The sequence below is a fragment of the Vidua macroura genome, chromosome 24 (genome assembly GCF_024509145.1).
Source record: "Vidua macroura isolate BioBank_ID:100142 chromosome 24, ASM2450914v1, whole genome shotgun sequence".
Classification (NCBI taxonomy): Eukaryota; Metazoa; Chordata; class Aves; order Passeriformes; family Viduidae; genus Vidua; species Vidua macroura.
Genome location: NC_071594.1, coordinates 2,806,152 through 2,833,730, shown reverse-complemented (window position 1 = coordinate 2,833,730; position 27,579 = coordinate 2,806,152). Strand labels below are relative to the sequence as shown.

The 27,579-nt window shown below is 54.1% G+C and overlaps 1 protein-coding gene across 3 annotated transcripts; it reads right to left on the bottom strand.

Moving 5' to 3' along the window:
• Window positions 1-12: 12 nt before the first annotated feature.
• Window positions 13-27,579, bottom strand: AHCYL1 (adenosylhomocysteinase like 1). 3 transcript variants are annotated; one of them, XM_053998121.1, is made up of 17 exons: window positions 27,311-27,579; window positions 12,390-12,501; window positions 11,883-12,026; window positions 11,058-11,158; window positions 10,052-10,154; window positions 9,121-9,215; window positions 8,258-8,364; window positions 8,061-8,177; window positions 7,854-7,917; window positions 5,922-6,010; window positions 5,428-5,498; window positions 4,723-4,817; window positions 4,547-4,645; window positions 3,962-4,030; window positions 2,844-2,922; window positions 2,331-2,451; window positions 13-1,838 (listed from the first exon to the last, which is right to left on the bottom strand). In XM_053998121.1, exons 1-17 carry the CDS (start codon window positions 27,413-27,415, stop codon window positions 1,832-1,834), a joined length of 1,578 nt encoding a protein of 525 aa, XP_053854096.1. In that variant the 5' UTR covers window positions 27,416-27,579; the 3' UTR covers window positions 13-1,831. The 3 variants fall into 3 exon arrangements, with proteins under 3 accessions (XP_053854096.1, XP_053854098.1, XP_053854097.1); XM_053998123.1 differs by lacking the exon at window positions 27,311-27,579 and adding an exon at window positions 24,015-24,171; XM_053998122.1 differs by lacking the exon at window positions 13-1,838 and having other exon boundaries at window positions 2,327-2,451.

The following is a 27,579-nucleotide window of genomic DNA, read 5'->3' as shown; positions in this document are numbered from 1 at the left end:
AACCAAAAGCACTTCATTTTTCCTAATAGTTTAATTAGACTTTAATGATTTATTGCTCATCTGCAAGGATTAATATTGCATTCATTAAAAATCATTCCTATACAAAATAAACCTCTCCCTCCCGGCCCGCCGCTGCTGCCGCCGTCACTCCCGGGCTCCCCCAGCATGGCTTACACAGACACAGAGCCCTTGGCCGAAATTCCACCCGGGATGGGTGGGAACGGGGACCCCCGGGCGTGGGGGGCTCACAGGGAAGGGGGGATGCTCCCAATCCTCCCCACAAACGCCCATCCCAGCTCGCTAAGCCGTCCCCAGGGAGGTCTGGGGGATGGTGGAAGGGACCCAAGTGATCCCTGGGATCTGTGGGGGAGCGAGGCAGGTGATCCCGAAAATCCATCCAGGAGGAGACCACGCAGGGTGGGAGAGAGGAACAGTCAGAGGACGTGGAGGGGGATGATCTCAGCACCTCTCCCATCCCCTGGCCCCCCAAGGAGCTTTGCACCCCCCAAAACCCGCAAATTCCCTGGGAAAGACCCATCCAGGTGGATCCCTGCAAGGGGGGGAAGGAGCAGCTCCACGATCCAGGAGGTGCCAGCAGCTCCTTCCCTCCCTTGGGTGAGGAAAGGAACAGGAGCCAGAGGAACCTCAGAGGGCTGGAAGGAGCTTCCCACACCCCAGCACAAGCTGGGAAAGGGAAATGTCGGCAGGGAGGGCACGGAGGAGGTGACGGGAGCAGCTGGGACACACGGGGAGAGGGTGAGGAAAACAGTCACGGGGAGCAGAGGGGCCGGGCTGGGATATGGGGAAGGCTCATCTCTGCATCCAGCTCAAAAAAAAAAAATAGTGAAACACCCCCAAAACCCACCCCAGACACCCTCAACAACACCCGGCACTTCCCAGTGCGGGATGGGAAGGCGGCCGTGTCCCCAGTGCTTCCTCTTACAACATCTAAAAACAATCCCCGCCCTCTAAAACATCTCTGTAAGGATCAAAAAGGAAAAGAGGAAGAAAAAAACAAATAAACAAACGGAAAAAATGTTTCAAACTCAATTAAGGTGCAGTTTGGCTAAAAAAAAAAAAACAAACCAAAAAAACAAACAAAAAAACCTAGGAGAGATGAGGATAATGCTGGGAAAGCGACCCCCATCCAGATTCAGATTAGCACCCTGAAACACTGAACTCCCCTGGACCCAGGTGGCCAGCAAACCCAGGCCAGTGGCCACCAAACCTGGGCCACCTCAGCACAGGGACCTGGGCTGGGCTTGGGCACAGTCACCCCCTGTGCCAGGTGTCCTGCAGGCCACTCTGCTCCCAGGAAGCACCCGGAGCAGGGATCTAGCAGCTAAAACTGGGCTCTTTAAGGCAATTTAGAAGTTGCAGATAATCCACACAAAGAAATAGAAGATAAGGTAGAAGAGCATCTCCGGATCCACAGGGAGCCCGGCTGAGACCGACGTGGGCTGGAAAGGTGGGAAAAAGTACAAAATAAAAGCCAAAACAAACCATTGCTGCAGGAATGAAGTGCCCTTGGCCCAGCAGGAAAGGGAAAGCCCCTCCTGGAGCCAGGGCTGGGAATCAGCAGCTTCAGCCACATGAAAGCAAGAAGCAAATCCCAGGTTGATCTGGCAAGATCAGACAGGGATGCGATCATGGAAAAGGGGGAGAAAAGAAAACCTGACCTTAAAATCACAGATAAAATATAAAAACAGGTTCTGGTGGTGGTTAAGGGAAAAAAAAAAAAAAACGGGTAAACCAAAATAAAAATGATTTTTTTAAAATAATCTCTCAAATGTTGCCTTGTGTGGTCTGGTCCTTCATGGAAATGGTCCCGTCAGTATCTAGGAGAGAAGGAAGGGACAGTGAGGGACATGGGAGGTGCCAGGGCAAGGGGATCCCCCAGGCATGAGATTCCAGACTGGTTTGGGCTGGCAAGGACTTTAAAGCTCATCTCATTCCACGGGCAGGGACACGTCCCACTGTCCCAGGTGTCTCCCAGCCCCATCCAGCCTGGCCTTGGGCACTGCCAGGGATCCAGGGGCAGCCACAGCTGCTCTGGGCACCCTGTGCCAGGGCCTGCCCACCCTCACAGCCAAGAATCCCTTCCCAACATCCCATCTAACCCTGCCCTCTTCAGGCACTGGAAGGGAATCTAAGCTCTCTTGGGAGCCTTCCAGCTCTCCCAGAGGGGCTCCAGCCCTCAAAGCATCTCCGTGACCTCCTTTGGACACGCTCCAGCAGCTCCACATCCTTCTGCTGTTGGAGACCCCGGAGCTGGAGGCAGAACTCCAAACCAACGGGCAGCTGGGAGCTCCCGCCCCAGCAGTTCTCACCTGTAGTAGTTGGGTTTGAAAGGCCCATTTTTGTTGAGTCCCAGGTATTTGGCCTGATCATCCGTCAGCTCCGTCAGGTGGGCATCAAATGATGGCAGGTGCAAACTGGCCACATACTCATCTGGGAATGGGAAGAGGGAAAACGGGATCAGGGGTCCACACCCCACCACAACACCGGCAGGTGATGACTGGAAGGTCTGGCTGGGCAGCACCCCAGATTCACCATCACCCAAAGCAGAGCTGAGTCCAAGCCTGGGCTGGATGTGCCCCTAAAGGCACAAGGGGGGCATGGAAAATCCCAGAGAAGGGAAGCTGCAGGATGTGGGATGCCTCCCACGCTGCAGAACACTAACAAAGATAAATCAAATAACCATCACGTATTTTAAGGTCACTGCCTCTCGTGGCTTCCCTGAACTCACTGTCCCTCTGGAAGTGTTTCCCAGCCCAGGTTTGAGCTCTTCTGACACTGCTGGCACACGGATTCCCCAGGGAAAAGTCAGTTCCTTCACTCACCCATCTTCTTTGGCAGCAGGTAAACATCCTGCTTGTACCGGCCCTCGGGAGCGTTGTACAGCTCGATCAGAGCCAGAGCCTGTGGAGAGCACAGGGATAAGCTGGGAACAGTCAGGAATGGCCACCAGCTTGAGCAGCACAAAGCTCACGAACGCAGAGAAGGATCTGGGAGCTGGAGGGACAGTGCAATCATTTCCAACATGCCTTGAGGGAAAGGCTCCCACCCCAGGTACATCCCTGTCTGGAGCTCCACAATCCCACTGGAGGGATCAGAGAGCAGGGATGAGATGCCACTCAGTCTGTTTGCAGCATCTGGGCTCAACACCCCAGGGAAAAACATGAGGATGTTTTAGGGTTAGCAGCTCTTCTCCTCTTAAACCACCCAGCTGCTGTGGCACATGAAAATGGAGGGGCTGCTCCTCAGAAACTGGCAGCATCCAAAAACCAGGACAGATTCCTTCAGGAGAGATGAAGCTGCATCCCCCAAGAGCTGGCTTCCACTGTTGGGAACCAAGTCCAAAACACAGGCCTGTTCCCTGTTCCCTTGGGCTGACAGGAGTGAGGACAAGGGAATTCCCCACTGTCAGCCTGGCTGTCCTTCCCCACGAGCGCCAGTGCCACCAGACCCTCTATGTTCCCAGCCCCATCAATCCCCTCAGTGTTCCCAGTCCCATCATTCCCAGTGCCATCAGCCCCCTCCATGTTCCCAGCCCAAACAAAGCCTTGTTTTGAGGTAAGCTCAAACTTGTGCTAGGTGGGCTTAAACACATGCTAGGGAAGCTTAAATCAGTGCTAGAGGGGCTTAAGCCTGTGCTAGGGAAGGTTAAACCCATGCTAGGGGGTCTCAAACCTGTCCTAGGAGGGCTCAAACTGTTTGGGGGAAGCTTAAAACTGTCTTCCAGCCCAGCAGGATCTGCGCCATGAAACCACTTATTTAAAAGCTCTCCCAAAACTTGCTGTACCCAAAACACTGGGCCCATGCCAGCAATAACTCCAGCCCAGAAAAAATGGTATTTCTGGCAGTGGTGCCATCTCAAGGACCAATCTCAGCGTGTTCCCAGCTCCTTCCAAACCATCCCCACCCCTAGGCTTGTGCAGGGCCCCACCCATGTACGGACCTGTGTGGTGGCTGTGATGGAGAGAACGAAGGTGGGAACCGTGGAGCAGCTGAGGTTGAGCAGACGGCCCTGGGAGAAAGCAGGAGTCAGCACAGAGCTGGACACGCTCCCAAATCCAAACCAAACCGAGTTTCCAGGTGGGATTCACCTCCATCCCCTCCCTGCACAGGGGACCAGGGAACAGGGGCACAGAGAACCAGAGCATTTCAAGTCTGCTCCAGTTTCCACCTTAACCCTTCATTTTGAGGCAGGGGAATGTTGTGGTCCCTAGAAAAGGCAGTCCCTCCTCCTGCCAGAACAGCTCCTGTGGGAAGAGGAGCCACCCAGCACCTGGGAAACCCTGCACAGATGGGGCTTGCCTGAGTGGGATGAATCCCAGCTCAGAAGAATGGAGTCACATGGCACCCCTTTGGCTGCATGTGGGATATGACACACCCGCCCTCAAGAAAAGGAAATAAAAAATAAATAAAATAATTTTAAAAACCCTTTTTTGAGCCCTGAAGCTTCTCTCAGCACTTTTCCACCTGGCTAAATCTGTGATTTCCTAACGGAGGCCCAGAGCATCACGCCCAGCTCTCAACACACCTCGGCCAGCAGCACCACCCGCTTCCCGTCCGGCCAGATGACGTGGTCCACTTGGGAGCGCACCCGCTCCCAGGTCAGCTCCGGCATCCGCAGGCTGGTCTGCAAGAGGAGGAGGCAGAGGCTGGAGTCACGGCAGGAGCCAGCAGGCGGGCACAGCCAGAGGTGCCAGCACTCACCACGTCAATCTCGGTGTTGGAGTGGCCCATGTTGCACACGATGCAGCTGTTCTTCATCCGGTCCAGGTGCTCCCTGGTCACCACGTTCTTGTTCCCTGCAGGCACAGAGGGCACAGTTCATGCCACAGCAGTGGGAACACAAACCCTCTGGTTTCTCCTTCCCTGAACTCAAGTCAGAGAAGCTCAGCTTGGGGCAACATCAGAGGAACTTCCCTAGGACATGAGCCCTTGGGGCTGTGACAGCAGAGAACGTGTCGGACAAGTGCTGTCATGGAATATCCTGAGCTGGAAGGGATCCATAGGGGTCATCAAGGCCAACTCCTGGACCCTGCATAGGACACTCCCAACAATCCCACCCTGTGCCTGAGGGCATTGTCCAAACACCCCTTAAGCTCTGGCAGGACTGGGACCATGACCATTCCCTGGGGAGCCTGGGTAGTGCCCAAATCTTTGACCTTTGCTCCCATGAATTAACCAGGCTCTAGGAGATCCCAAAATACCCTGAGAACGTGTGGCCAAGATCTTCCTCTGCTCTGGGCCAGGACTGTGGTCATATAGTAAATCAGGGCAAAAAGCTCCTGGCAGAGCCCCACTGTTGTGGAAAATTAGAAGCACAGAGCAGTGAAATGTCCTCCATTCCCAGCTCCCTTGAGACCCCACTTGGGAATGATCTCCTCAGCCTGCTCCAGCCTTGTCTATCCCTACCTGTGCAGGTGATGACGACATCCACCTGACGGATTACTTCGCTCAGCTTCACCACCCGAAATCCATCCATGCTGGCAAAAAAGGGGGAATAGGGACCATCATGAGGAGGAGAAGCTTGTTCCTTCTCTGCCCCAGGCCATGAGGGATCTCAGCAGCTCCAAACTGCTCTGGCAGCAGCCCAGGCTCTCCTCTACCCCTCCAGGGATACCGGTGCCACGAGGGAGAGCTGTGCAACAGTTGGGATGTCCAACACACTCTTGGAAATGTTGGGTGAGCCAGGAATGTGTGGCATCGAGGCCTGAACAGCCTCCCCAAATCAGCCAGTGAACATCTTCTGCCTGGTACCCCATCCCTGAAAGCTGCCCATCACACCCCAACAAGGTGCATGCTCTCCAAAATGAGCCACAGATCCCCCTGGCTTCACTCCAGCCCTGTTGCAAGGTTTGGAAGAGCAGAGAGAGAGAGACACTCTCAAGCAGATGGGAACACCTTACCAGGCTTGGAGAGCACAGATGGGGTCGATCTCGGTGACGTACACGATGGCTCCCAGGGCTTTCAGGGCAGCACAGCATCCCTTCCCAACCTGCCGAGGCAGAAGGGTCAGTGAGGCAGGACACAGACACACCAGTGCCACAGTCCCTGCCCTAAACAGCCCAGGCCCATCCCAGGCTGGAAGATCCTCCTCCCAGCCACTTGCCCAATGTCAGGAGCAGCTCAGGATGTACCTGGTGAGTGGCACAACTGCCACAAGCCCAGCTCTCCCTCCAAGGCCACCAGCTTCCCACTGCCAGAGGGCAGGATTAGACAGGATATTGGGAAAGAATTCTCCCCTGTGGGAGTGGTGAGCCCTGGCACAGGGTGTCCAGAGAAGCTGTGGCTGCCCCATCTGGAAATATCCATGACAGGAGCTTTCCCAACCCAATGCTCTCATAGCTTGTGCAGCCCCAGCATTGCAGGAGCCTTTCTCCAAGCAGGAATTAAAGACAGCCTAGAGGAGCACACACTGCCCCCTTGCCTTTAAGCTATGGGATTTCAGAGCTGTCCTGCACTCCTCAGGGGGCAGATCCTCCATCCCATGCTGCCCACATCAGCATAGGGAGCACAGGGTTCCTGCAACAGCATCTCGGACTTCCTCCCTCCCCTCAGTGGAAAATTAAAACAAAGTCCAGCTCTCCACATCACCAACCCACACCAACACCTGGCTCTGCTGCACAGACTCTACTCAGTCCTGGTTTGTGACCAGCAAGGTGCTGGACCAAAAATATTTCCACAGTGACCCTCACTTATCCCCCAGCTCCAGCCTTGGGTCTACTGAACACACCCAGGCAGGGCCAACTGGGACTCAGCTCACATCCAAAGGGGAAACCATTCAGGGTGAACAGGCTGGGAGAGCTAAGGGTGCTCAGCCTGGAGGAGGGCAGGCTACAGCAAGACCTTAGAGCCCCTTCCAGTGCCTAAAGGGGCTTCTGGAGAGCAAAAGAGGGACTTTGGACAAGGGACAGAGTGACAGGACAAAGGAGGAATGGCTTCCCACTGCCAGAGGGCAGGGTTAGATGGGATAGTGGGAAGGAATTCTTGGCTCTGAGGGTGGTGAGGCACTGGAATTGACTTCTCAGAAAAGCTGTGGCTCCCCATCCCTGCAAGTGTTCAAGGTTGGATGAGGCTTGGAGTAACCTGGTCTAGTGGAAGGCATCCCTGTCCATGGCAGGGGGTGGAACTGGATGAGCCTGAAGTTCCCTTCCCAAATATAGGTGGGAAGTCTGGGATTCTCTGAGTCCAGTAAAGCTTAGGACAGACCCTGGAGACAACACCCAGCACAACTCCTGCCTGGAGAATCAGGTACCAGCCCAGAGCACTCGGTGAGAGCCAGCAGAGTCTCTTGGTCGAGCAAAGCTGGGCTCCACCAGTGCCTAAATAAATTAGGGAGCAAATTCCTGCTGGGAAGAGCATTTGGAGCTCCTGCCAGTCCCTGCACAGTGCCGGAAGATAAACACCCACATGGACGTGCACAGATGGAGGGAAGGTGGCAGCTCCCAGCTCCAGCTCTTCCAGGGTAGAATCAGTTATAAGTTCATTATACAATTTCCCTCTGCCAGAGTATTATTCCCAGGGAAAAGCTGCCTGCCCTGCTCAGTGACAGCCAGGCTGAATGCTGAACCTGGGCCAGGGACAGCAGATGGGAGGACCCCGTGGGTAGTTATAATTCAGGCCAGTGTTCCCAGCAACTGTCAGCTGTGCAGCCCAGTTCATCTGCAGCAAACTGGGAAATCTGATCCCTGATCTCCATCCTCCCAGCAGATTCCAGCAAGATTTCCCTGGTTATCACCAGGTTGAATCTACTCTATACAGCAAGGGCAAGTGGCCTTTGCACAGGGAATTGCAGGATGCTGAGCTTGGGGGAGGCCAGCACAGCTCACAGAACTCACCTCCCCATAACCACAAACCACCACTTGCTTCCCTCCAAACATCACATCCGTGGTCCTCTTCAGGCTGGGGGACAGAGAGAGACCTGTGTTGGGATCAGTCAAGCCCAAAACCAGGTCAAAGCAGCAGAGCCTGATCTCTGCTTAAGAAGCAGCTGGAGCCAAACCCATCCATATGGAAGTGCCAGTGGGGAAAAGAGCTGGACTCACCCATCCAGGATGGATTCCCGGCAGCAATACAGGTTATCAAACTTCTGCTTGGTGACGGAGTCATTCACGTTCATGGCTGGGACACAGAGCTTCCCAGCCTTGGAGAGCTGGTACAGCCTGGGAGAGGGCAGAGGCAGGTCAGAGCAGAGAGCAGCAACTCCCTGAGATCTCTGGATCTGCCTTCCCAAAGCTCCCACCTGTGCACGCCTGTCACGCTCTCCTCCACAATCCCTCGGATCTTCTTGAACACACTGGGGTATTTCTTATAAACCCAATGGGTCAGGTCCCCACCATCATCCAGGATCTAGAACAGGCAAGGGAGAACAGGGAGCAGTCAGGCCTCCCACTGGGAGATGCACTGGCTGAGGACAGGATGGGGAAAATGATTTGGAGAAGCATCTTCAGGCACTGCTGGAGGGGCTGTTTGGGCAGAGGCCTGGGGGCCATGACTCCTGGGTTCCCTAGGTGCTTGCAACTCTGGGTCTCCTCCAAAACCCTGAGATGCCTTACCCCTGTGTGCAGCTGCTGGATCCTAACAGGATTTCCTGTCCCTGCTACTGCTCTGCAGCCTGGAAAGGTGACCACAGGCAGCACTAACTAACCAGGCTGAGCTCAGGATGCCACAAGACTGGTGCCCAGAAAGCAAAGAGGAGAGGATAGGCAGTGGGAGGTGTCACGGCCCACAGACACATCACTGGTGACCACAGACCATGCACCAAGGGGGGACATCAGCTTTGACAAGGGAAAGGTCCCCACTATGATCCCAGCTCTGGCAGGGAGAGGGCAGATGGCACCTGTGCTGCGAGAGGAGGCTGAGGCAGCTCCTGCAGGGGGAAACAGGTGCCATTTCCCATTTCCCATTGCCATTGGGATGTGCCAACTCAGGACATCACGTTTGCAGCTCCTGACATTCCCATGGCTGTTCCCAGCTCATCTCCAGCTGCTGCTCTCCAAGAGCCCCCATTAATGGGGGTCAGAGGTCCTTTTGAGGTCAGCAGGCTCCCAGGAACAGCCCCAGGGTGGAAGGGAGGAAGAGGAAGGGCTGGAGAAGACTCCTCACCATGTTGGCCTGCCAGCCATCTACGTTAACACAGCGGTCAATGCACCACCAGAAATCATCCTCTGACTCCCCTTTCCAGGCAAACACAGCAACACCTGCAAGAACAGGAGCATCCCTGGAGTTTGCTGGGCATGGCAGAGCTCTCTCCTGCTTGGCCAGCTCCAGAAACTCACGGACACAAGAGCCAAGGGGCCATTCAGAGATCACATCACTGCCCACAGCAGGATCAGACCTGCCCATCCCTCCCTAGAAGATATTCCCCAAAAATATTAATTTCCTAAAACAGAAATACAAAACTAAAAAAAAAATAAAATAGATAATAAAACCCAAAGAAATAATAATAAATAAATAATAAGAAAACAATACTACTAGCAATAACTTGTAGTAGTTATTATTGTAGTAATACTACTATTAGTAACAATTAATGTAGTAATAATATTAACTGTTTAATTTTAAACAGTATAAAAACAAATAAAATAGAATTAAAATATGGTTAAATATACAATAAAAATATATGTTATGTTTTTATCGTTTCATATTTATTCCTATTTATTTTATTTTGTATATTTTATATCTATTTTATTCAATACAAAATGTATCTATAAGCATTTTATAAATATCTATACGTGTATTCAGATGTTTATGTTGTACATTTTATGTCAATGTATTTATATTTATTTATAATATATATTATTTAAATATTTATTTATATTTATAGATATACCTAGTATATTTCTAAATGCAAATTATAATTTTATAATTTTTAATATAAATTTTTTCTATCGTTATATATTATAGTAAATATTACATTTCCATAAATATAGACTAAAACATATATAAATATAAAACAAAACATATACAAATGAAATATGAAGTTCCCTGGAAGATTTCCCCTGGGTGAGGCCAGGGAGGCAGGAGGGGCTGCACTCACCAGCCTCTGCCAAGGCCGCGGCCACCTCGTTCTGGGTGGAGTAGATGTTGCAGGCAGACCAGCGGCACTGCGCCCCCAGGGCACACAGCGTCTCGATCAGCACCTGCGGGACAGCGCCGTGCCGGGTCAGGGGTGTCCGGGGAGGCAGGGGGGTCCTGGGGGGCAGGGGGTCCTGGGGGGCAGGGGTGTCCTGGGGGGCAGGGAGGTCCTGGGGGGCAGGGGGGTCCCGGGGGGCAGGGGGGGTCCTGGGGGGCAGGGGGGTCCTGGGGGCAGGGGGGGTCCCGGGGGGCAGGGGTGCCCCGGGGAGCAGGGGGGTCCTGGGGGGCAGGGGGGGTCCTGGGGGGCAGGGGGGGTCCCGGGGGGCAGGGGGGGTCCCGGGGGGCAGGGGGGTCCTGGGGGGCAGGGGTGCCCCAGGTGCCAGTGATGCCCCGAGGGTCAGAGCTGTCCGGAGGGTCAGGGGTGCCCCAGGGGACAGGGGGTGCCCTGGGGGTCAGGGATAACCTGGGGGTCAGGGATGCCTCAGGCAGCCAAGATGTCCCAGAGTTCAGGAATAACTCAGGGGTCAGGGATGCCCTGGGAGTCAGGGATAACCCAGGGGTCAGGGGTGCCCCAGGGGACAGGAATGACCTGGGGGTCAGGGATAATCCAGGGGTCAGGGATAATCCAGGGGTCAGGAATGACCTGGGGGTCAGGGATAATCCAGGGGTCAAGGATAATCCAGGGGACAGGAATGACCTGGGGGTCAGGGATGCCCTGGGAGTCAGGGATAACCCAGGGGTCAAGGGTTAGGCACAAGAGCAGGCCTTGGGCAGCAGTGATGTGCACAGGAACCAAATGCTGCCCTGGGGAAATGCCACCAGCACAACTTTTCCAAAATGCATCCAGACTCGACTGAATGTGCCGGGGGTTCTTTATCTCTTCTCCCATCCCAAAGAGATAAAGAACTTTCTTCCCCATGGAAAAGCTGATGTTCCAGCCCAGGCCCCCCAAATAAGCAGCCACTCACCGCAGTCTGTGCTGTGATGTGGGTACAGCCCACAATTTTAGCTCCAGCCAAAGGTTTCTCCCCCTGGGCTCGTTTCCTGAGCGAAATCAGAGCAGACATGTCTGCAAAAGGAAGAGAGGTTTTAATGCTGGTTCAGTCTGCAGGGTCCCCTCTCTGCCATAGCTCCCCTCCTTTCAGGGCCTCCCAGGATACCTCCAGCCCCAAAATTTCAGCTGAAGCTGTTACACAGGCAGGGAGAAAACTCCTCATCCCTGGCCTGGCAGGTCTATGCAAAATAAGACCAAAACACCAGTGTCATTTGTCACTTGACCAAGGGACAAGGAGAGAGGCAAGGAGGGGTCTGGGACTGGCACTGCCTGGGGAAGGGTCCTAAGGACATTCACCAGCCTTGTGACAGCAGGTGAAGCACCTGAACTTGAAAACAAAGCTCCAACATCTCAGAAGAGCTGCTCTACATGTGTCTGGATTATCCTCCCCTTCTAAAAGGAGACTTACCCAATCACCCCACTGGAAATGGTAATTCAGCTTCCTACCACCCCACAGGAAGGGGTGGGATTTTCAGCTTTCATATCTCTGAAGGTATTACAAAATCCTTGTCCATACAAAGCCAACAAAACATTAAACCCTGCAAGAGCTCTGCACCTGCTAGAAAAGGGATGGGACACAACATCAATGTTTGGTGGCACATCTCGCTCTTCCCTAACTGATTTTGGGGGAGGAAAACAGGATATCCAAGGCTGCAGCCGGAGTGGGAATTGCCACTCCTCAGCTCCTGGTCTCCAGAACCTGCCCCAAGCCCCAGAAGCCCCACACTCCACTCTGTACCTTGCTCAGCGATCTCAATCTCCCGGCGCCCGAACTCCGCCTGTTTGATGTTCTTCACACAGAAATTGCTGCTGCCCTTGGAGTTGGTTTGCTGCTTCTCTCGGGGGGACACCTCGTCATCAGAGCTGTCTGTGTATGAGGCAGCTAAACCAAAAGAGGAATGAATGAGAGTTATGCCAGGCCTTATGAATCCAGGAACCTCCTACCCTTCAGGTTTCTGCTGTGTTTCCCTTCCCAGCTTTCACTCATGGCTCAAACTACCAGTCTCCTAGGGAAAGCCAATGCCCTGAAGGAATTCTGCACTCTTTTTCTCTAAAACATCCCAGAGGTAACAATTATCAACTGGCAAACAATGCCTGAGCTTCGGGAATGCCTGGAATCATTCCCTCAGCATCCAAGTACAAACAGCAGCACAAATCCTGCCACAGGATGTGAGCAGCACATTCACTGCAGCACCCACGCTGGGTTTTTGAGAGGAACATGTGAGGACAAGGACCTGGCACCTACCAGAGCTGTAGCTGTCAGTGGAAGACTGGGAGATGGAGCGGGACAGGGACCGACGGCCCGTCTTGGTCGGGAATTTGGTGAACTCCTGCATGTCATCTGCAAATTGGATTTGCTGGGAGCAAAGGAAAGAAGTACTAAATCAGGAGGTGATCCTTAGGGCATGACATGTCCCCAAGCTACAGTGACCCATAGACCCCTTCAGTCCACAAAAATTAACATCACCAAATACAAGGCTACAAATGTCAAAAATTAAATCCCTTCCTCTGCCTGAAACAGCTGCAACCAGGTTTTTGTCACCCTGCAAATTTGACACAACACCTGAAGATAAAAAGAGCACCCTGAAACATCTCCTTTAATTCCTTCCCAGCTCCCTAGACACTCCTTGTACAACCCACATCCCATGTGGAGGCAGAGCCCCTGCCCCAACTGATCCCAAGATTTCTGCCCAAAAATGTAGCAGCAAGAAAGCTGGGGTGGTCCCAACAGATCCCTGGTGCTTCCAGGCTCTTCCCCAGGAGCAGAGCATCCTGCAGGTTAAAAACACTGCACATCCTTCCAAAACTGACACTAAAAGCACAGGAAAAAACTTCAGCAAGAGAGAACATTTCAACAAAAAGAAGTTGACATTGCATTGGCTTTCAGCCTCCTCTGCAGGACAAGATGTTTCCATTGGAAGAGAAGCCCCAAAACAGCCACCTCTCTCAGCCAGAGGCAACTCAAGGCTCCAGCACCTTCCACCAGATCATCAAACTTAACTGTGTTGGGCCAAAAAGAGAGGAAAAATAACCTAAAACTGCTCAGCTGCTGCGCTCACCCCGAGTGAGCAGCCAGCAAAGGGCCTTACTGCTCCTGCCAGTGAAAGGCAACAGAGATGAAAGGGAATTAGGGAAAGCACCATCAATCCCAGCCTGCAGCCCCCTCCCTGCTGCCATGCAGGAGACCCTGACAAAGAACCCCAGCACGGCCCCTCCGCTCAGATCACGTCGCTGCAGGATTTAATTTTGCCATTTAACAGGGATGAGACGTCATGGCAGGGAGTGGGATTAACAAAGCATCCCCGGGACCCAGGAGACCTTGAGAGGAGTCCTAGAGAAATCAAGATGATGGAAAGAGACAGCCCAGAGCAGACACAAGGAGGGGCTTTCAGTATCACAGCCATCCTAAAAGCGCCCTGAAAGCTTTGATGCAGGAAATAGCCTTTGGAGGGGAGAAGAATGAAACTATTTACTTGAAATGATCTGTTCCAGAAAGGGGGAATCTGCACAGGCTGGAGCTGGGGTGGCTGCAGCACCAGTACAGCTTTTTGGGCTGGAAAACGCTGCCTCAGTCCTACAGAATCCCAGCAGATGGGCCAAAACCAGCATGTATTCCACTTGGGAAGGGACAAGGGGGCATGAAACCCATGGCTCACTCCAAGGGAGGGCAGGAGGGAAGATGTGGGACTCCAGCATCCCTTCGAGGAACTGAATGGCACAGATCAAATCCATCACCACACCCAGCCAAACATCCCAGGCAATCCTGTGGGTGCTGCTGCTGCAGGGTTTCCAGCCAGCTCCTCCATTCTGGACACATCACAGCCCAGTATCTGCTTCCCTGACTAGACTTCCCAGCAGACTCCAGTTGGATTCTGATGCAAACTACTTTAATTTGTATTAGTGGAAGGAATAGGAAGGACAAATGGAGATAGAAGGTTTGGTTTTGCAATTGTTTGAGGTCACTTGGTGCAGAGGGAGGATTCAGAAGGCACCACAACCTCCATCCCCACGGGGAAGCAGAGGGAGGGTGCAGAGGAGACCGCAACCCTCATCCCTGAGGGAAATCAGAGGGAGGACCCGGAGGGCACTGAAACCTCCACCCCCATGGGAGAGCAGAGGGAGGACCCAGAGGCCACCACAACCCCCATCCCCACAGGGAAGTTGGTTCCAGGGACAAGACAGGCAGAAGCACTTCCCGGCAGGTGCTCAGGGTGTGTGGCAGGAGCTGGCAGGATTCCCAGCAAGGAATGATGTTGCTGGAATTTGTTCAAGGTCTATTCCTTGGATCAATCTTCCCCACACAGCCTGAGATAGGCTTGTGCTACTTCCATGCCAGTGAATTGCTCATGGGCACTTCCAAGGAGGAAAAAGCATCAGCAATTTCAGGAACATAAGATTTCCATGCCTTCACATCAAACTCTTCCTCTGGCAGCTCATCAAACCAGGGGGTATAAAAAACATTCCCCATAAAACAGCTGCTGGCATTAAAACAGCTTAAAGTGTTAGCTGAGGAATTTTCTGTATCTCTGGGAAAGGTTTCCAGGGAAGAGGTGACCCAGGAGGGAAAAAACATAAAGAACAGTGCTTCAGCCCAGGGTGCAGGTCTGTGCTGGCCTGCAGCATCCAGGATGTGTGTGCTCCAGGACAGGGCAATTCCCTTCAGGGAATCGCTGCCTGGATGGTCTCATGGAGCAAAGTTCCTTTGGGATGAGTGGAAAAGGGAGGATGGGATAGAGGCATGCTGCACTTCCCAGTCCCACAACACCCCACACCACAATCCACCTCCCCTTCAGGCCTCCAGCTGTGAATGCTGAGCCAGCTCTGAGGCACAACCCCACCCTGCAAGAGAAACAGCAGGTTTAGAAACATGGGAATGAGGGGATTGAATCCAAGGCAAGAGAAAAAGCAAGTGCTAAGCAAACCAAGTGCTGAATTACCCCCAGTAATCCCTGCCGTGGCTTTACCAGGGCTCAGCTGAACTCCCCAGCTTAGCAAAATCTGCCCTGGCTAAAATTATCATCAAACACCACGAACAGCACCCAAACCCAAGGAGCCATCCGAACATCCCACCCCTCTGAGCCCGGGAAATTACCGCTGTGTCCGGCAGCGCGAGGCGGCAGCGCAGGGAGGTCGGGCAAGGCACTGGAGCAGAGGTGCGTGACCAGTGCCCTCCACGTGCCAGCAGCTCGAGCTGCATTAAGGAGACAGAGAAAATCTCCTAATCCCTCTGCCTGTCATGGGAATTGGAATGAACGGCATTCCCGGCCGGCCGGGGGCTGCGGGTCAGCGCTCCGTGGCTCAGCGGGATCGGGGCTGTCCGGCTCTCAAGGGCACGGCCATGAATTGCATCCCAAACTTCATCCTGCTGGAAGCAGCTTTTCCAACCGGGTGGAGCACAAGGGTTTAAGAGCAAGGAAAATATTTTTTCATCCCAGAAATTCGTGGTCAAGTAGGGAAAACAAGACAGCACCCATTTCCCTGCACAGGAATGAAGCCAGGGGCTTTCAGCAACACTGCCTGGAAAAGGAGAAGACAGGGCTGGAGACTTAAGGGGACAAATGAGCGGTTCCTCACTTGGAACAGCAGGGATTTTGGGATATGTTCTGCAGGAAAACAGCAGGATCAACCATCTCCTGCCAAGTTCTTCCAGAGCATTGCTGGGCACTGCCTGCTCCTGGTCACACCAGCCAAGCCAGAAGGACATTTTCTCCCTTTGGGAAATCCACTGCCACTGTGCCCATTCCCAGGCAGATCTGACATTTCCCAACAACAGCCACTCATGTTCAGCTCAAACCACCCTTTCCAGGGCTGGAGCTGAGGGAGCACTGTCCACCCTATTTGGCCACACTGCCCAGAGCATCCCAAAGCACCAGGAAGCTGAAGACCAGCCTGAACAAGCTTCTCTCTAGGGCATAAGGATAAATCCACTGAGAACACTGGTGGGGCAGCACCAAACCCAGCAGCTCAAGTGTCCCCAGCACACACAACCTCATTTGTTTAATTATTACAACACAGGAAGGGCAAACAAATTGCAGGTCTGGATTGGTACCACCTCACCAAACTGGCAGCTCATGACTGCAGGGTGTGCCATCCTCCATGGCTGATCCCAAGCACTTTCCCAGTGGTCAGCCAGCAGAGCAGGTTTTGGAGCTGACAGAGTAAGAGAATTCCACCCCCTGACTCCAGGAGAGGGAGCTGTAGATGCAGCTGGATTTACCCCAGGCACAGATGAGCCCAGCATGTCCCTCTCACACAGGACAATCCCACTTTTCATTTTAACACTTCTTCCATTCCCAGAACAGCTCCAGAGAGGTCGTTTAAGCTCCTTTGTTGTGCTACACATCCCTGACTGCATCCCATGCAGCCTTGGGGGAGAGCGGGAGCAGATTGTGGAAGGAACAGAGATTTTGGAAAGCATCCACCAACTCACAGCTGACATGGCTCATCAGTGCACAGGCTCCACAGGGGAAAGGACACAGGCTGGGAAGCAGCTCCAGGCTCTATTCCTAGCAGCCCCAGGTTTGCTTCAGCAATCCTTTTTTATTATTATTATTATTATTATTTATTATTAGGGAACACGTGAGCATTGGCACAAACGCAGCCATGGGAAAAGTGTCCTCCCAGCCACTTCTGTCCTGGATAAGTGGAGCAGGGACAGGAGCAGGCTCCACACATCACCCAAGATAAGCAGGAAGCAATGAACCATCTAAAAATCCTCTAGACTTCCGAGCCTGACATCCGTGGATGTGAGGACACAGCACAGTTGCCCAGGGAGGAACAGCAAAATGGGAGCAGAGCACGTTCCTACAGCCACACAACCACCTCTAAAGCAGAAGAGTCTCTGCAACCCACTTCTGTCCTCCCAGGAGAAAGCCTGGAAGGATCCAGAGTCCTGGGACCTTTCCTTTGGCTGCAGAAAACCAGCAGCAGGGATCAGGACTATTCAGTGCAGCCACTTCCCTTTATTTAGTATGTTCTCCCAAACAAAAACTCCCTGGCAGAGGCTGGGAGGGCACTGCTGGATGCCCATGCTGCCAAGGCAGCCCTGACGTGACCTGTCTTTTAAGTTCATAATTTCTTTGTCATTCCTGGAAATTCAGCCAGACAAGGAATGTTTTACAGCTCAAACAAGCATCCTCATCCTCCTCCTCCTCACCAGCCCTGCTCCCACATGAGACAGGAGCAGCAGCTCGGAACAGGGCTGGATTTTGCCCGCCTGGGGATGGGCACCTTCAGGTTTCAGTCTCCAAGGATTCCTTATCTGCAGAAGGACAGAGAGATGTTGGTTTTTCCTGAGAAGGAGCTGGGTCGGGCATTTCTAAAGGACAACTTGTTTTAATCCACTGATTTGCAGAAGCAACTCATCACAGTGTCCAGGGAGGGCAGTGGCATCCCAGGGAATGAGGCCCTTCAGCCTCATCAGTAGAGGGGAAGAAAGTCAGATAACCAGTGTTCTCCTTCATTCCAGATCAAAAAGAAGAGAGGAGCAGCTTTGCTTGAGCCACCTCCTCAGGGAAGGGACAGAACTCTTCCATGGTGTTTTCACAACTACCCAGATCCCGGAGGGGACCCTGAGCTATTGCCACGTTTTCCTCCCTGAGGCCATCCCAAACCCACCAGCTGCAGGTTCCCAATGCTCCCAGTGTCCCTGTGCTGGCCCCTGGAGCTGGCCCCATTCCCACTGTGGCCATGCCAGGGTGTTGGGTTTGTTTAGAGGACTTGGCTGCCCTGTCCTCAGGCCCCCTCTGCTCTGCTTCCAGGCTGGAAGAGCCAGCCCCTGTTCCCACAGGACAGTGTCTGGACATGAGGCTGGAAACAGGGGACACACAGGGGGACACAGCTCCTGCTCCACAATCCAACAGGACACGGATTTTTGGGGTGGGAATCAGCAAGGCAGATGGGGATGGTTTTAGGGTTCTTTCCTTGGGAGGTTATCCAGCCTGGAAGGGTATTTCTGGATCATAGCACTCCTTAAGGATGGAAGGAAAGGAAAAACAAGGTATTGGAGAAGAGGGATGGGGGATCAGGACCAGCAATACTCTCACCTTGACGACTCACCATCCTCATCCCCAAAGCACTGTGGAGGGGAGGGTTTGGAGGTGGATTTGGCTCTGTGACTCAAACCATCCCATTTTCCCACCTCCAAGCTCTAGTCACACATGCCAGTGCAAACTTGGATGGCAAAGGGCTGCACAAATTCACATGAGGCTATGGCCAACCCATGGAAGAACCACCAGATTCCCAGTTCAAATCCTCCCAGCAGCAAACAAAACCCCAGCCAGAGCCCATGGCCAGGTGAAGGTGGGGGATTTTCCCCAGCACTGCCCACTGCCTCACCCCACCATTCATAGGGATGCTGGAAGAGCAGGAATGCTGCTCAGCAAGCATCTCCTGGTCCTCCCAGCCTGAGCACCAAGGGCTCTGTGAGAGCTGGAAGTGAAACAACCCTCAGGAAAAAGGACCTGCTTCTGCTCCAGGTGTGGCCTTTGCAAGAGGAGAACTTTCTCCTGGTGACTCCCCCAACTTTTAGAAGAAACCCCAAGTGCTCCATTCAGACATCACAGATGGAAGAGCTTCCCAAGGGTGCTGCTCTGTGCATGGAAGCACAGCCAAGTGGAATTTGGTGCTCCTGGATCTGTACCTCTCACTCCCAAAGGGTTCACAGGGCAGGTTGTTCTCCCTAGAGGCATAGACCTGCCTGGCATTCTCCCCACCAACTCCCTGAACAGGAATCCCAGCCAAATCTCCACCTGGAAACCTTTACACTGTTCCCAGTGAAGAAATAAAAGGGCACTGAGGTTCTGGCAAAACAAACCAGCCAAGCCCTGATCCCAACATCCATTCTCCACTGCCAGGGAAAGGCTGGTTGGTAAAGCACTGAGGAAAAAAGAAAAAAAACAAACCAAGTTTCTGTGAGTCCAAGAGGAGAATTAAGGACATCCACATGAATCTCAAAAGTCAGCAGAGAAAAAGAAACACCAGGAAAGAAAGAGACCTATTCCAAAGGTTACTAGGCTGGAAATCACCACAAGATTTCAGTCATGATGGGAATCACTGTAAATGCCAGTTATAGGGAAAATAAACAGAAGGAAGAATTCAATAAAAGAAATGTGATTTTGAGTGTTAAATAGTAACTGGGGATAAATCTGCCTCATAAACACCTGGAGGTCAAAGGTGTGCTCTGGCAGGAGCAGAGGGAAAGCTCCCCACCAGCAGATAAGGAGGCATCTAGTCCTTGGACTGCGGGAATTGAGGCAAAGGCTTGGGCCTGCCTTTGATGGAGCAGGAGGATATCTCCTGAAACACAGAGAGATATCTCCTTCCTGGCAGGAACAGCAGAAGTCCAATATCTGGGATCCCTAAGTGAACTCTGGTCATGTCTCACAGGTTCACCCCATAATCTCCATGAATGGGCAAACAGCAACTGGTCTAAAGCCATCCCAGAGTGCTCACCTCTGGATTCATCCCCAGTGCTCACCCAGCCTATGGCACAGCACGTGTTTGGGCAGCAGGAAAATTAGTATTAATTGGAGTCACCACACTGGAAGAACTGCACAAGCAATACAAGGTCATGTCCTTGCAAGGACAAGGGAATGTATTCCCACTTCCAGAGGGCAGGGATGGGTGGGATATTGGGAAGGAATTCCTCCCTGTGAGGGTGAGGAGGCCCTGGCACAGGGTGCTCAGAGCAGCTGTGGCTGCCCCATCCCTGGGAGTGTCCAAGACCAGGTTGGGGCTTGGGAGCCATGGCAGAGAGAGGAACTGGGTGAGCTTTAAGGACCCTTCCAACCCAATCCATTCCCCTATTCCATGACTGTGGGTTAAATCGCTCCCAGCAGCTTATGGGGCAATCTGAGGACTGCTGGCCTCCAACAGGCCAGCTGGCAGAGCTGGAAGCCCATGGAAATGTGTTTGTGTGTCAGAGCTGAGAGGGAATCAGCTTTAATTAGCATCAATTTTTAAACTAATTAGAAAATGCCTCTCCAAGCACAGTTGTATGAGAACAAGGGAACACTTGGAAACACAGTTCGTTCAGCAACACCTCATGGTCTGAAGGGAGGGTTTGCCACAAAAAAAAGAAAATAATTTGAGAAGGCCAAACTTCTGCTCCGTAATCCTAAAGCAGTCCCTGTGTTTTGGGGGAGGAGTTCACTCTCCCTGGCACTCTGGGCACCCCACTTGCCTCCTCTTCTCCCCCCACACTGCCTTGGAGAATCTCAGCATTCCAAGACTTCTACTGGTCTTTTCAAAAACCAAAACAGCAAATCCCACTCAGGAGAGGTTCCAGCTATTCTCAGGTACCCTTAGCTGATCCTCCATCCCTGTGTCACAGCTTTAAGGGAAAACAACCCACAGGATCAGCCTGTTCTGGAAAACTAGAAATCCATCGTCCCCCTGCCTGACTCCCAAAGCCTCTCACAGTGGTATTTCCACTAGAGCTGCCCATTCCTCATTTACCAAGACTGTTTTCAGCCTTGGAAATCACCTGGATTTTGATGCATCTGGTGAGAGGCAAAGCAGGAGAAACCTCAGGCTTCAGCATGGGCTCTTCCCTGCTCAGGAGCCTGAGGAATCACCACCAGGATGGACAAACATGAAAAGCCAACCTTTTCTTACAAACAGGACTGATTTCATGAAGCTCCTTTCTTTTAAAGGAGACAGGAGGGATGAAAGTGATTTCTTTGTGGAGATGGCAAGCTCACAGAATATTTGGAGAAGGGACTAGTTAATGTAGGAGACACTGTGCTGCCTGCAAGATGCTGACAGCTCCAAGGTCAACAGGGATCAGCCAGATGTTCTTGCTCCAAAACATGCCCAGGTTGGATGCAAAACTCTCCCCACAGTGCAGGAATGTGTGAAATCTGGAGCTCTCTGTTGGGAGGTGAAAGGAGGAGAGGCAGAAAACAGCAGACACAGGCTGAACCTCACCCTCATCTGGAAGGAGGACACTAAAACATGAATTTCAGGAAGGCAAAGCCCCAAGGAGCTTCCTTTTCCAGGCTGCCCACTTCTTCTCACTGAAAAAGGCCAGAAGGAGTGATCCCTTCCACCCACACCACATAGATAAACCAGGCTCCAGCAGCTCCCACCCAAATCCTGGCTCCTGAACGCAGGCAGCTCCTCAGCCAGGCAGGAACGGGTGCTGCCAGGCAGCTCCAGGTCTGTGGGGGCAGCCAAGGGGAGGCTGCACCCAGCTCTGAGGGCTGCGGGAGCCTCACCCGAATTACAATGGAGCCTGTTCAAGGAGCTGGAACATCATGTCCTCGGCCACCTCAGTCCTTTGGCTGTCACCAACCTGAAGTAAACAGATTCTGCAGCAGCAATAAGCTCGTTACCAAGGCCACCGTATTGATCCCAAAGTGTAATTAAAATTCACAGTTCAAGTAGCCCAAGTCAACAGGGCAATGAGGGCAGCTCCAAAAGGCAGGACTGGTCCCAGCTTCCACATCCCGCTGTCTCAGAGGCACAGAACCCACAGGGGGAGAGCAGCTGCCAAAAAAACAGCCCAAACTCTTCCCTGTCAGAGGGGGGAGGACCTGGCACAGAGAAGCTGTGGCTGCCCCATCCCTGCAAGTGTCCAAGGCCAGGTTGGACAGGGCTTGGAGCAACCTGGGATAGTGGAAGGTGTCCCTGTCCATGGCAAGGGGGAACTGGGTGATCTTCAAGGTCCCTTTCAACCAAACCATTTCCAAACTAGCAGCTTCCTCTTTGGACCTTTGGGCCATCAACCAAGATGTCCCAGAGCACCCATTCCCAAGGGTTAACCATGCCAGGGAAGCCTGCAGAGATGATGTGGGCAGAAAGGGACGGTGCAGGGTAGATTCCAGCACTGCTCAGGGTGCCCAAGCCCCTGGAATTATCCAGTGTCCTGGGAAAGGGCTCCACCTGCTGAGGTGTCACCATGATGCTCCTCCTTGGTGGGGCTCCCTGACTCTTCTCCCAGCCCCTTACAGATTCAATCCCTGGTTTCACCGAGTCTCACTCTGGGACAAATTCTGGCACAAAGTCCTTCACACTGCAGGCCCTTGGGGCCACCAGCAGGTCCCAGGACAGTCACCTGGAATGTCATCACCGTGTACTGAGTGAAGGTGAGCCAGAGGCCCCAGATAAGCAGCTCTGATCAAAGGGCTCAGCAGGAAACATAACGAGCCCTCTGCAAATGCGACCGTCACCCGCAGGAAGCTCCTGGTGATAAAAACACAGCCAGGCACAAGCAAATCCCTCAGGCTGAGTGCTGAGGTTCCACACATTTCCTGCTCCAAAGTCTGGGATGAGGCACCCACCAACTCCTCAGAGCAGCAACACAGTCAGGATCCCCACTTGCAAAGGATTAACTCCAACCTGACCTTGAAAACCTGATTTCCAGAGTGAAATACTCCAGCCTCAACATCTAGGAGGGAGCACAGGAACCCATTCCAACATTTGCACAGGCTGGAAAGCAAAGAGAAAACTGTTCCCAGAGAAAGTATTGTGGTAGGCCAGTGCCCAGCAGCAGAAGATAACCTGGCCTCCCAGAGGTCAAAACAAAACACTGTGCTCCTGCTCCAGCACTCTTCCCACACCCCAGACCTGGCTGCTCATGTGGGAAGGGGGCTCCCAGGATGGGTGCTCTCCACCCCCACACCATTAAAAGATGACAAGAGATGCTACTGAAGACTGGGAAGAATGAATATCCAACTCTTTTCCCATCTCCAAAGGACTGACATAAGAGTGGAAACCCAGCCTCCTTCAGGGATGCAGGAGGAAAAGAGGGAAGCAAAAGCCACAGGCTCTGGCACATCATTTTGAAGACAGTTTATGCCCATCAAACCCCCAAAACCTCCTTTCTTTCCCCTCTCTGGTTCAATAATTCAGTAATTCAATTAAGTGTCTTCTGGTCTTGCCCAGTGCTGGGGCACTGGCACAAGCCCCCACTCTGGACATCAGGGAGACCCTCCAAAACAACAAAACAATGGGAAGGTCCCAAGAGCAACTGAGAAAAAAATTAGGATTCTATAATTTAACACAGCACCAGGAGTGACCTGGCTGCCCCAATCCCCGGTAATTCATCTCCACTCCAAACACACCTGAGCTTTTTTCCCCCCACTTATTAGGGTTTTCCTGCACCCCAGGGGAGGCCAGGCTCGTCTCAGGACATCCATACAGAGGACAAACAGCTGGTCAACTCATCCCAGCCCGGGCACCTCATTATGAGGAGGAAAAACTCACACAGAGCAAGGAACCAAAGAAGTGAAGATGTGGGCAAAGGAATGAGAACCAGGTGCACGGTGCCTGCAGAACAGCAGGACAGGAGGTGGTAGCCATGGCCCCAGACAGGCTCACAAAGGCATAGAGGATTTATGAGCAGCCACTCTAAGGAATTAAATTAAAGGCACAGGGAAAACGAATGGCTACAGGACAAACAAGGGCAGTCTCGTCCCCCTGACAGCCCCAAGGGGAAGGTATCACCCGGCCTGGCAGAGCTGCAGGGACCTGGGATAAGTCACGACAGAGCAAAGTGGGGCAGGAACAGGTCTTTGGGAACGGGCTGTGCAAGGCAAGGATGCAGCCGGCTGCAGCAAGGTCAGTGGTGCGCAGGCCACTGCAGACAGCAACAGCGGGAACGATGCTCAGGAGAGGACACCCAGCCCTCCCCAGGGGCCAGCAGCTCCCCACAGGCCCCATCCCCCTCTCCCCAGCTTTTCCCTGCTCCGTCTCTGCCACCCCCACAGCAGCCAGCTCGCTGCCACCGCAAAGCTGCAGCGCTGTGCATTAGCATTCCCTGCCACAGCCTGCGCGGGATCCCGCCGGAGCCGGCAGCCGCAGGGGCACAGCACCGCCCCGGCGCACCCACAGCGCTCCACGGGCACGGAGCCACTGCCCAACTCACCTCCCCAGAACCAAACCCGAGCCTTCAGCCCATCTCAGAGCCCAGCAATGCCGCAGGAGAAAGATCTGCCTGCAGTGTCCATCTGCCTGCCAGCAGCCAGGTGTGGAGGAGCCCAGCAGACAGCGATGCCGGCGGGACAAGGACACAGCGGGGTGAGGTGACAGACAGGGACAGCACGTGCCAAGCCCCCTGCCCTGCCGCAAGCACGGTGCCCCTCACCGTGTCCTTCCCACTCCAGGGCACCCCCAGCTGGGCTCGGCTGGGAGTTTAAGGCTCCGCCGACCGGCTGACGTGGATTGGGAAAGCGACTGCTGCCAAGGGCACCTGCAGTCTCCAGGGAGGCAGGAGAGCAGATGCCCAGACGCAGCAGTGATGGCACACAGAGATCTGGAGGAGCACAACCTGCCCTTGAGCTCTGCCATCATCATCTCCACACCCACCTTCACTAAACCTGGGTAAGCCACCAGCCTCAGCATTCCAAATCTTCCCCAGCAACACCACAGTAGTGGCTGGAGAAGGTGCAAAACTCAGCTTCGCTCACCTCTGCCTGCAAACCACTCCTGGCCAAAGCACCACCTTGCTCAGACCAAACTGGGGTCACTATGCTGACAGACAAATCCCCACAAGCTGCAGTGAAAAGGGAGCTCTGGCAGAGCCAGGAAATCCCAGGTCTTGGGGGAAAACATCCCTATTCCTCCTTTCACCTCCACTGAGTCTGCCCCTACTTCAGCCTGGAGTAGATCATATTTCATCTCTTCATCTTTTACCTCCTGCTTGTTTCACTTTTTCACCTTAAACGAGTCCCTGACAAGAGGAAACAGCAATGCCAGGGGCTGATTCCCAGCTCCAGGTGACCTCAACAAGGAGACAGCAACCTCTCCACAGCACCCACGGGCCCAGTGCGCTTCCAGCTGCATCCAAGATGCTCCTGCAGGTCCTGGGCTGGATGCTGTGGGCTCACACTGGCACTTTCCCCAAGTTCCAGCACAAGTTAAGGCTTCTCTGAAAAGCCATTCACAGAGAGAGATGGAACCTGCACTGAGCTTGGCCACATTCCCACCCTCCCCATCTCCAAACACCTCACACAAACTGCATCAGCAAAGTTCCAGGAGCCCAAAAACTCAGGAGGAATGTGCTTCAGCAGCACAGCACTGGCTTGCCCACCTCTGTGCTGGTAAATCATCTCTCTCCACCATCTCCACTGACCTCTGACCATGCCAGGAGGTCCAGGGCAGCTGGCACAAAAAACACTTTGACTTGCAGGGAATCAGAAGGGCGTTTTAATGGCTTAATTGCAATCATGTTCTGAGGCATCAGAGCTGGGGGCACTCAACAGCTTATCTCAGGAGAGCAATTCTCCCTTCCTTGGTCTTTCATCCTCCTGCCAAGGCCTCTGCTGCTCCCCAGCACTATTTGCAGGAACTAGCCAGGCAAGGAAAACAGGAGCCCGGAGCAATTTGTTCCCTGAGCTCAGCTCAGCTCAGCTCGCTCCCCATCTCTGATGTTATCAGCCTCAAATGTCGTGTGTCGCTCTGGGCACCTTCAGTATCCTCACCCAGCCAGGAAAAGCTGCAGCAGCCACCGAGTCCAACCAAGGCTGCTCATGCTGCACACCCAAGTCTGCAGCAGAAAATTCGGGGGATACAACATCTCATCCCCCTGAGAGGATGGCAAACTTGCCTCTGAGGATGCTCGATGGACTCCCTTTTACCACAGGTATTTTGGTTCCATGGGATGCTCCGGGATTAGCAGCCTGCTGTCCCTTTGGAGCAGTCTCGTGCTGTTTGCTCTGACAGAGATGATGGTTATGAAAAGGTAAAAAAAATCCCTGAGCTGGAGCTGTGCTGAGCCACCGCTGGAAGAGGCAGATCCCAGCCCCACATTCCTCTGCTCGTTCCTCCAGGCCATGTCCACAGCCCAGACAAACAGGGCCTAGTCTCCAACCCCTGCTCCCTGGGAGAGAAGATACCTCAAATCCAGCTGACCTTCCCCAAGAGTCAGACACTCCCCAATCCCAGCCGTGGCCAGAGCAGGCAGGAGAGGTTCCCCTGAAGAATGAGGATGTTCCCATTCTCTGTGACTGCTCCGCCTTTGCATCCACCGCTTCCAGGCGGCTGCAGCCCCGAGGGGAACACAATGTTCAGCTGCACAGATCTGTGCAGTGCTTGGAACATGGACCTGCCTCCCTGACAGCACTGAAACTTCAGCACTGAGCCTGGAGCACAGGGCCAGTTCCCCAGGTCACTGCGGTCCTGCACCCTGCTACAGTGGCAAGACCAGCGCTCGCCCACCCTCGGTGCCATCTGAGCACCCCACAGGGTTGTGGGAGCAGCACTGGGAGATCTCAGAGCTCCTGTGAGGCCTTCAGGGATGGAGGGGTACTGAGGAGACTCAGCAAGTTTTTCCTGAGCCCAAAGGTGCTCCCACCCACACCTCCAACAGAACCTGCCCCCAAAAAAAACTCAACACGCTGAAATCTCTTGGCCACTCTTCTGATTGCAGGTTGCTGCTTCTGGCTCTTCCCATATAACAGGTCCCTCCTGCTTTGACCCCACCACAAAGCCCTATCACCCCACAGTCCCACACAAGGGGCCCACCCTGCCTGTCCCCTTCCCGGGGTCACCCTGTCCCCCTGCACCCCCTATGCCACAGCCCTGCTCTTGCCCCCAGAGCTTGACCCGACCTGGCCCCAGCCCCCTGGAACCTGCCCTGCAGGTGCTGGTCCTCCCCTCACCCCCATGTGGGCCAGGGTTGTACCCCAGTACAGACCCCTCTCTGCCCAGCACCCAAGCCCTTCCCTCCCACCCCAAACTGGGCCGGCAGCCCCCCGGCCCATAGCTGCCACCCCCAGACCGGACCAGCCCCCTCGCCGGTACCAATCTCCCTCTCTGCCACTGAATGGGGACAAGCCCCGCTTCCCAGTTACCGTCAAACCGGATCAGTTCCAGCTTTCCCAGCACAACCCCCCACCCGTGGGGCCGCTCCTCCCAGAGCCGGGTCACGGCTGTGTCCCCCCCGCACCCGAGGGCTGCATCCCCCGCCAGGGGCCACTCCCGCCCCGCACCGGGGCTCTCGCTCCGCAACCGGGAGCTGCTCCCGCCGAACCACGGGCTGCTCGCCCCCAGCCGGGAGGGAGGGAGGGAGGCTGCTGCCTGCGCCCAGCACAGGCTGTGCCCCTGCAGGAGAGGGCTCCTGCCGGCAACCGCCGGCTGCCGCCCCCAGCCGAGGGTCCTCCCCCGCCACGGCCGGGGGCTGCTCCCCTGAACCAGGACCTGGCCCCCCGCCGGCCCCGCTACCTTCTTGGGGGCCTTGGTGACGGTGGCCATGAAGGAATATTTCTCGGCGTCCTCCACCTCCTTGGCCTGCTTCTCCTCGCCGCCGGCGGGCTCCGGCACCGACATCCTGATGCGGCGGAGAACGCGAGGCGGGCCGCGGCCGCCGCGGGACGAAACGGGACACGGTCCGGCGGGGCGGAGCGGGGAGCACTGCGGGCGGCTCCGGCTCGGCCCGGCCGCTCCCTCACGCTCGCTGCGCTGCCACCGGCGCTGCCTGCGGCGGGTCTGCG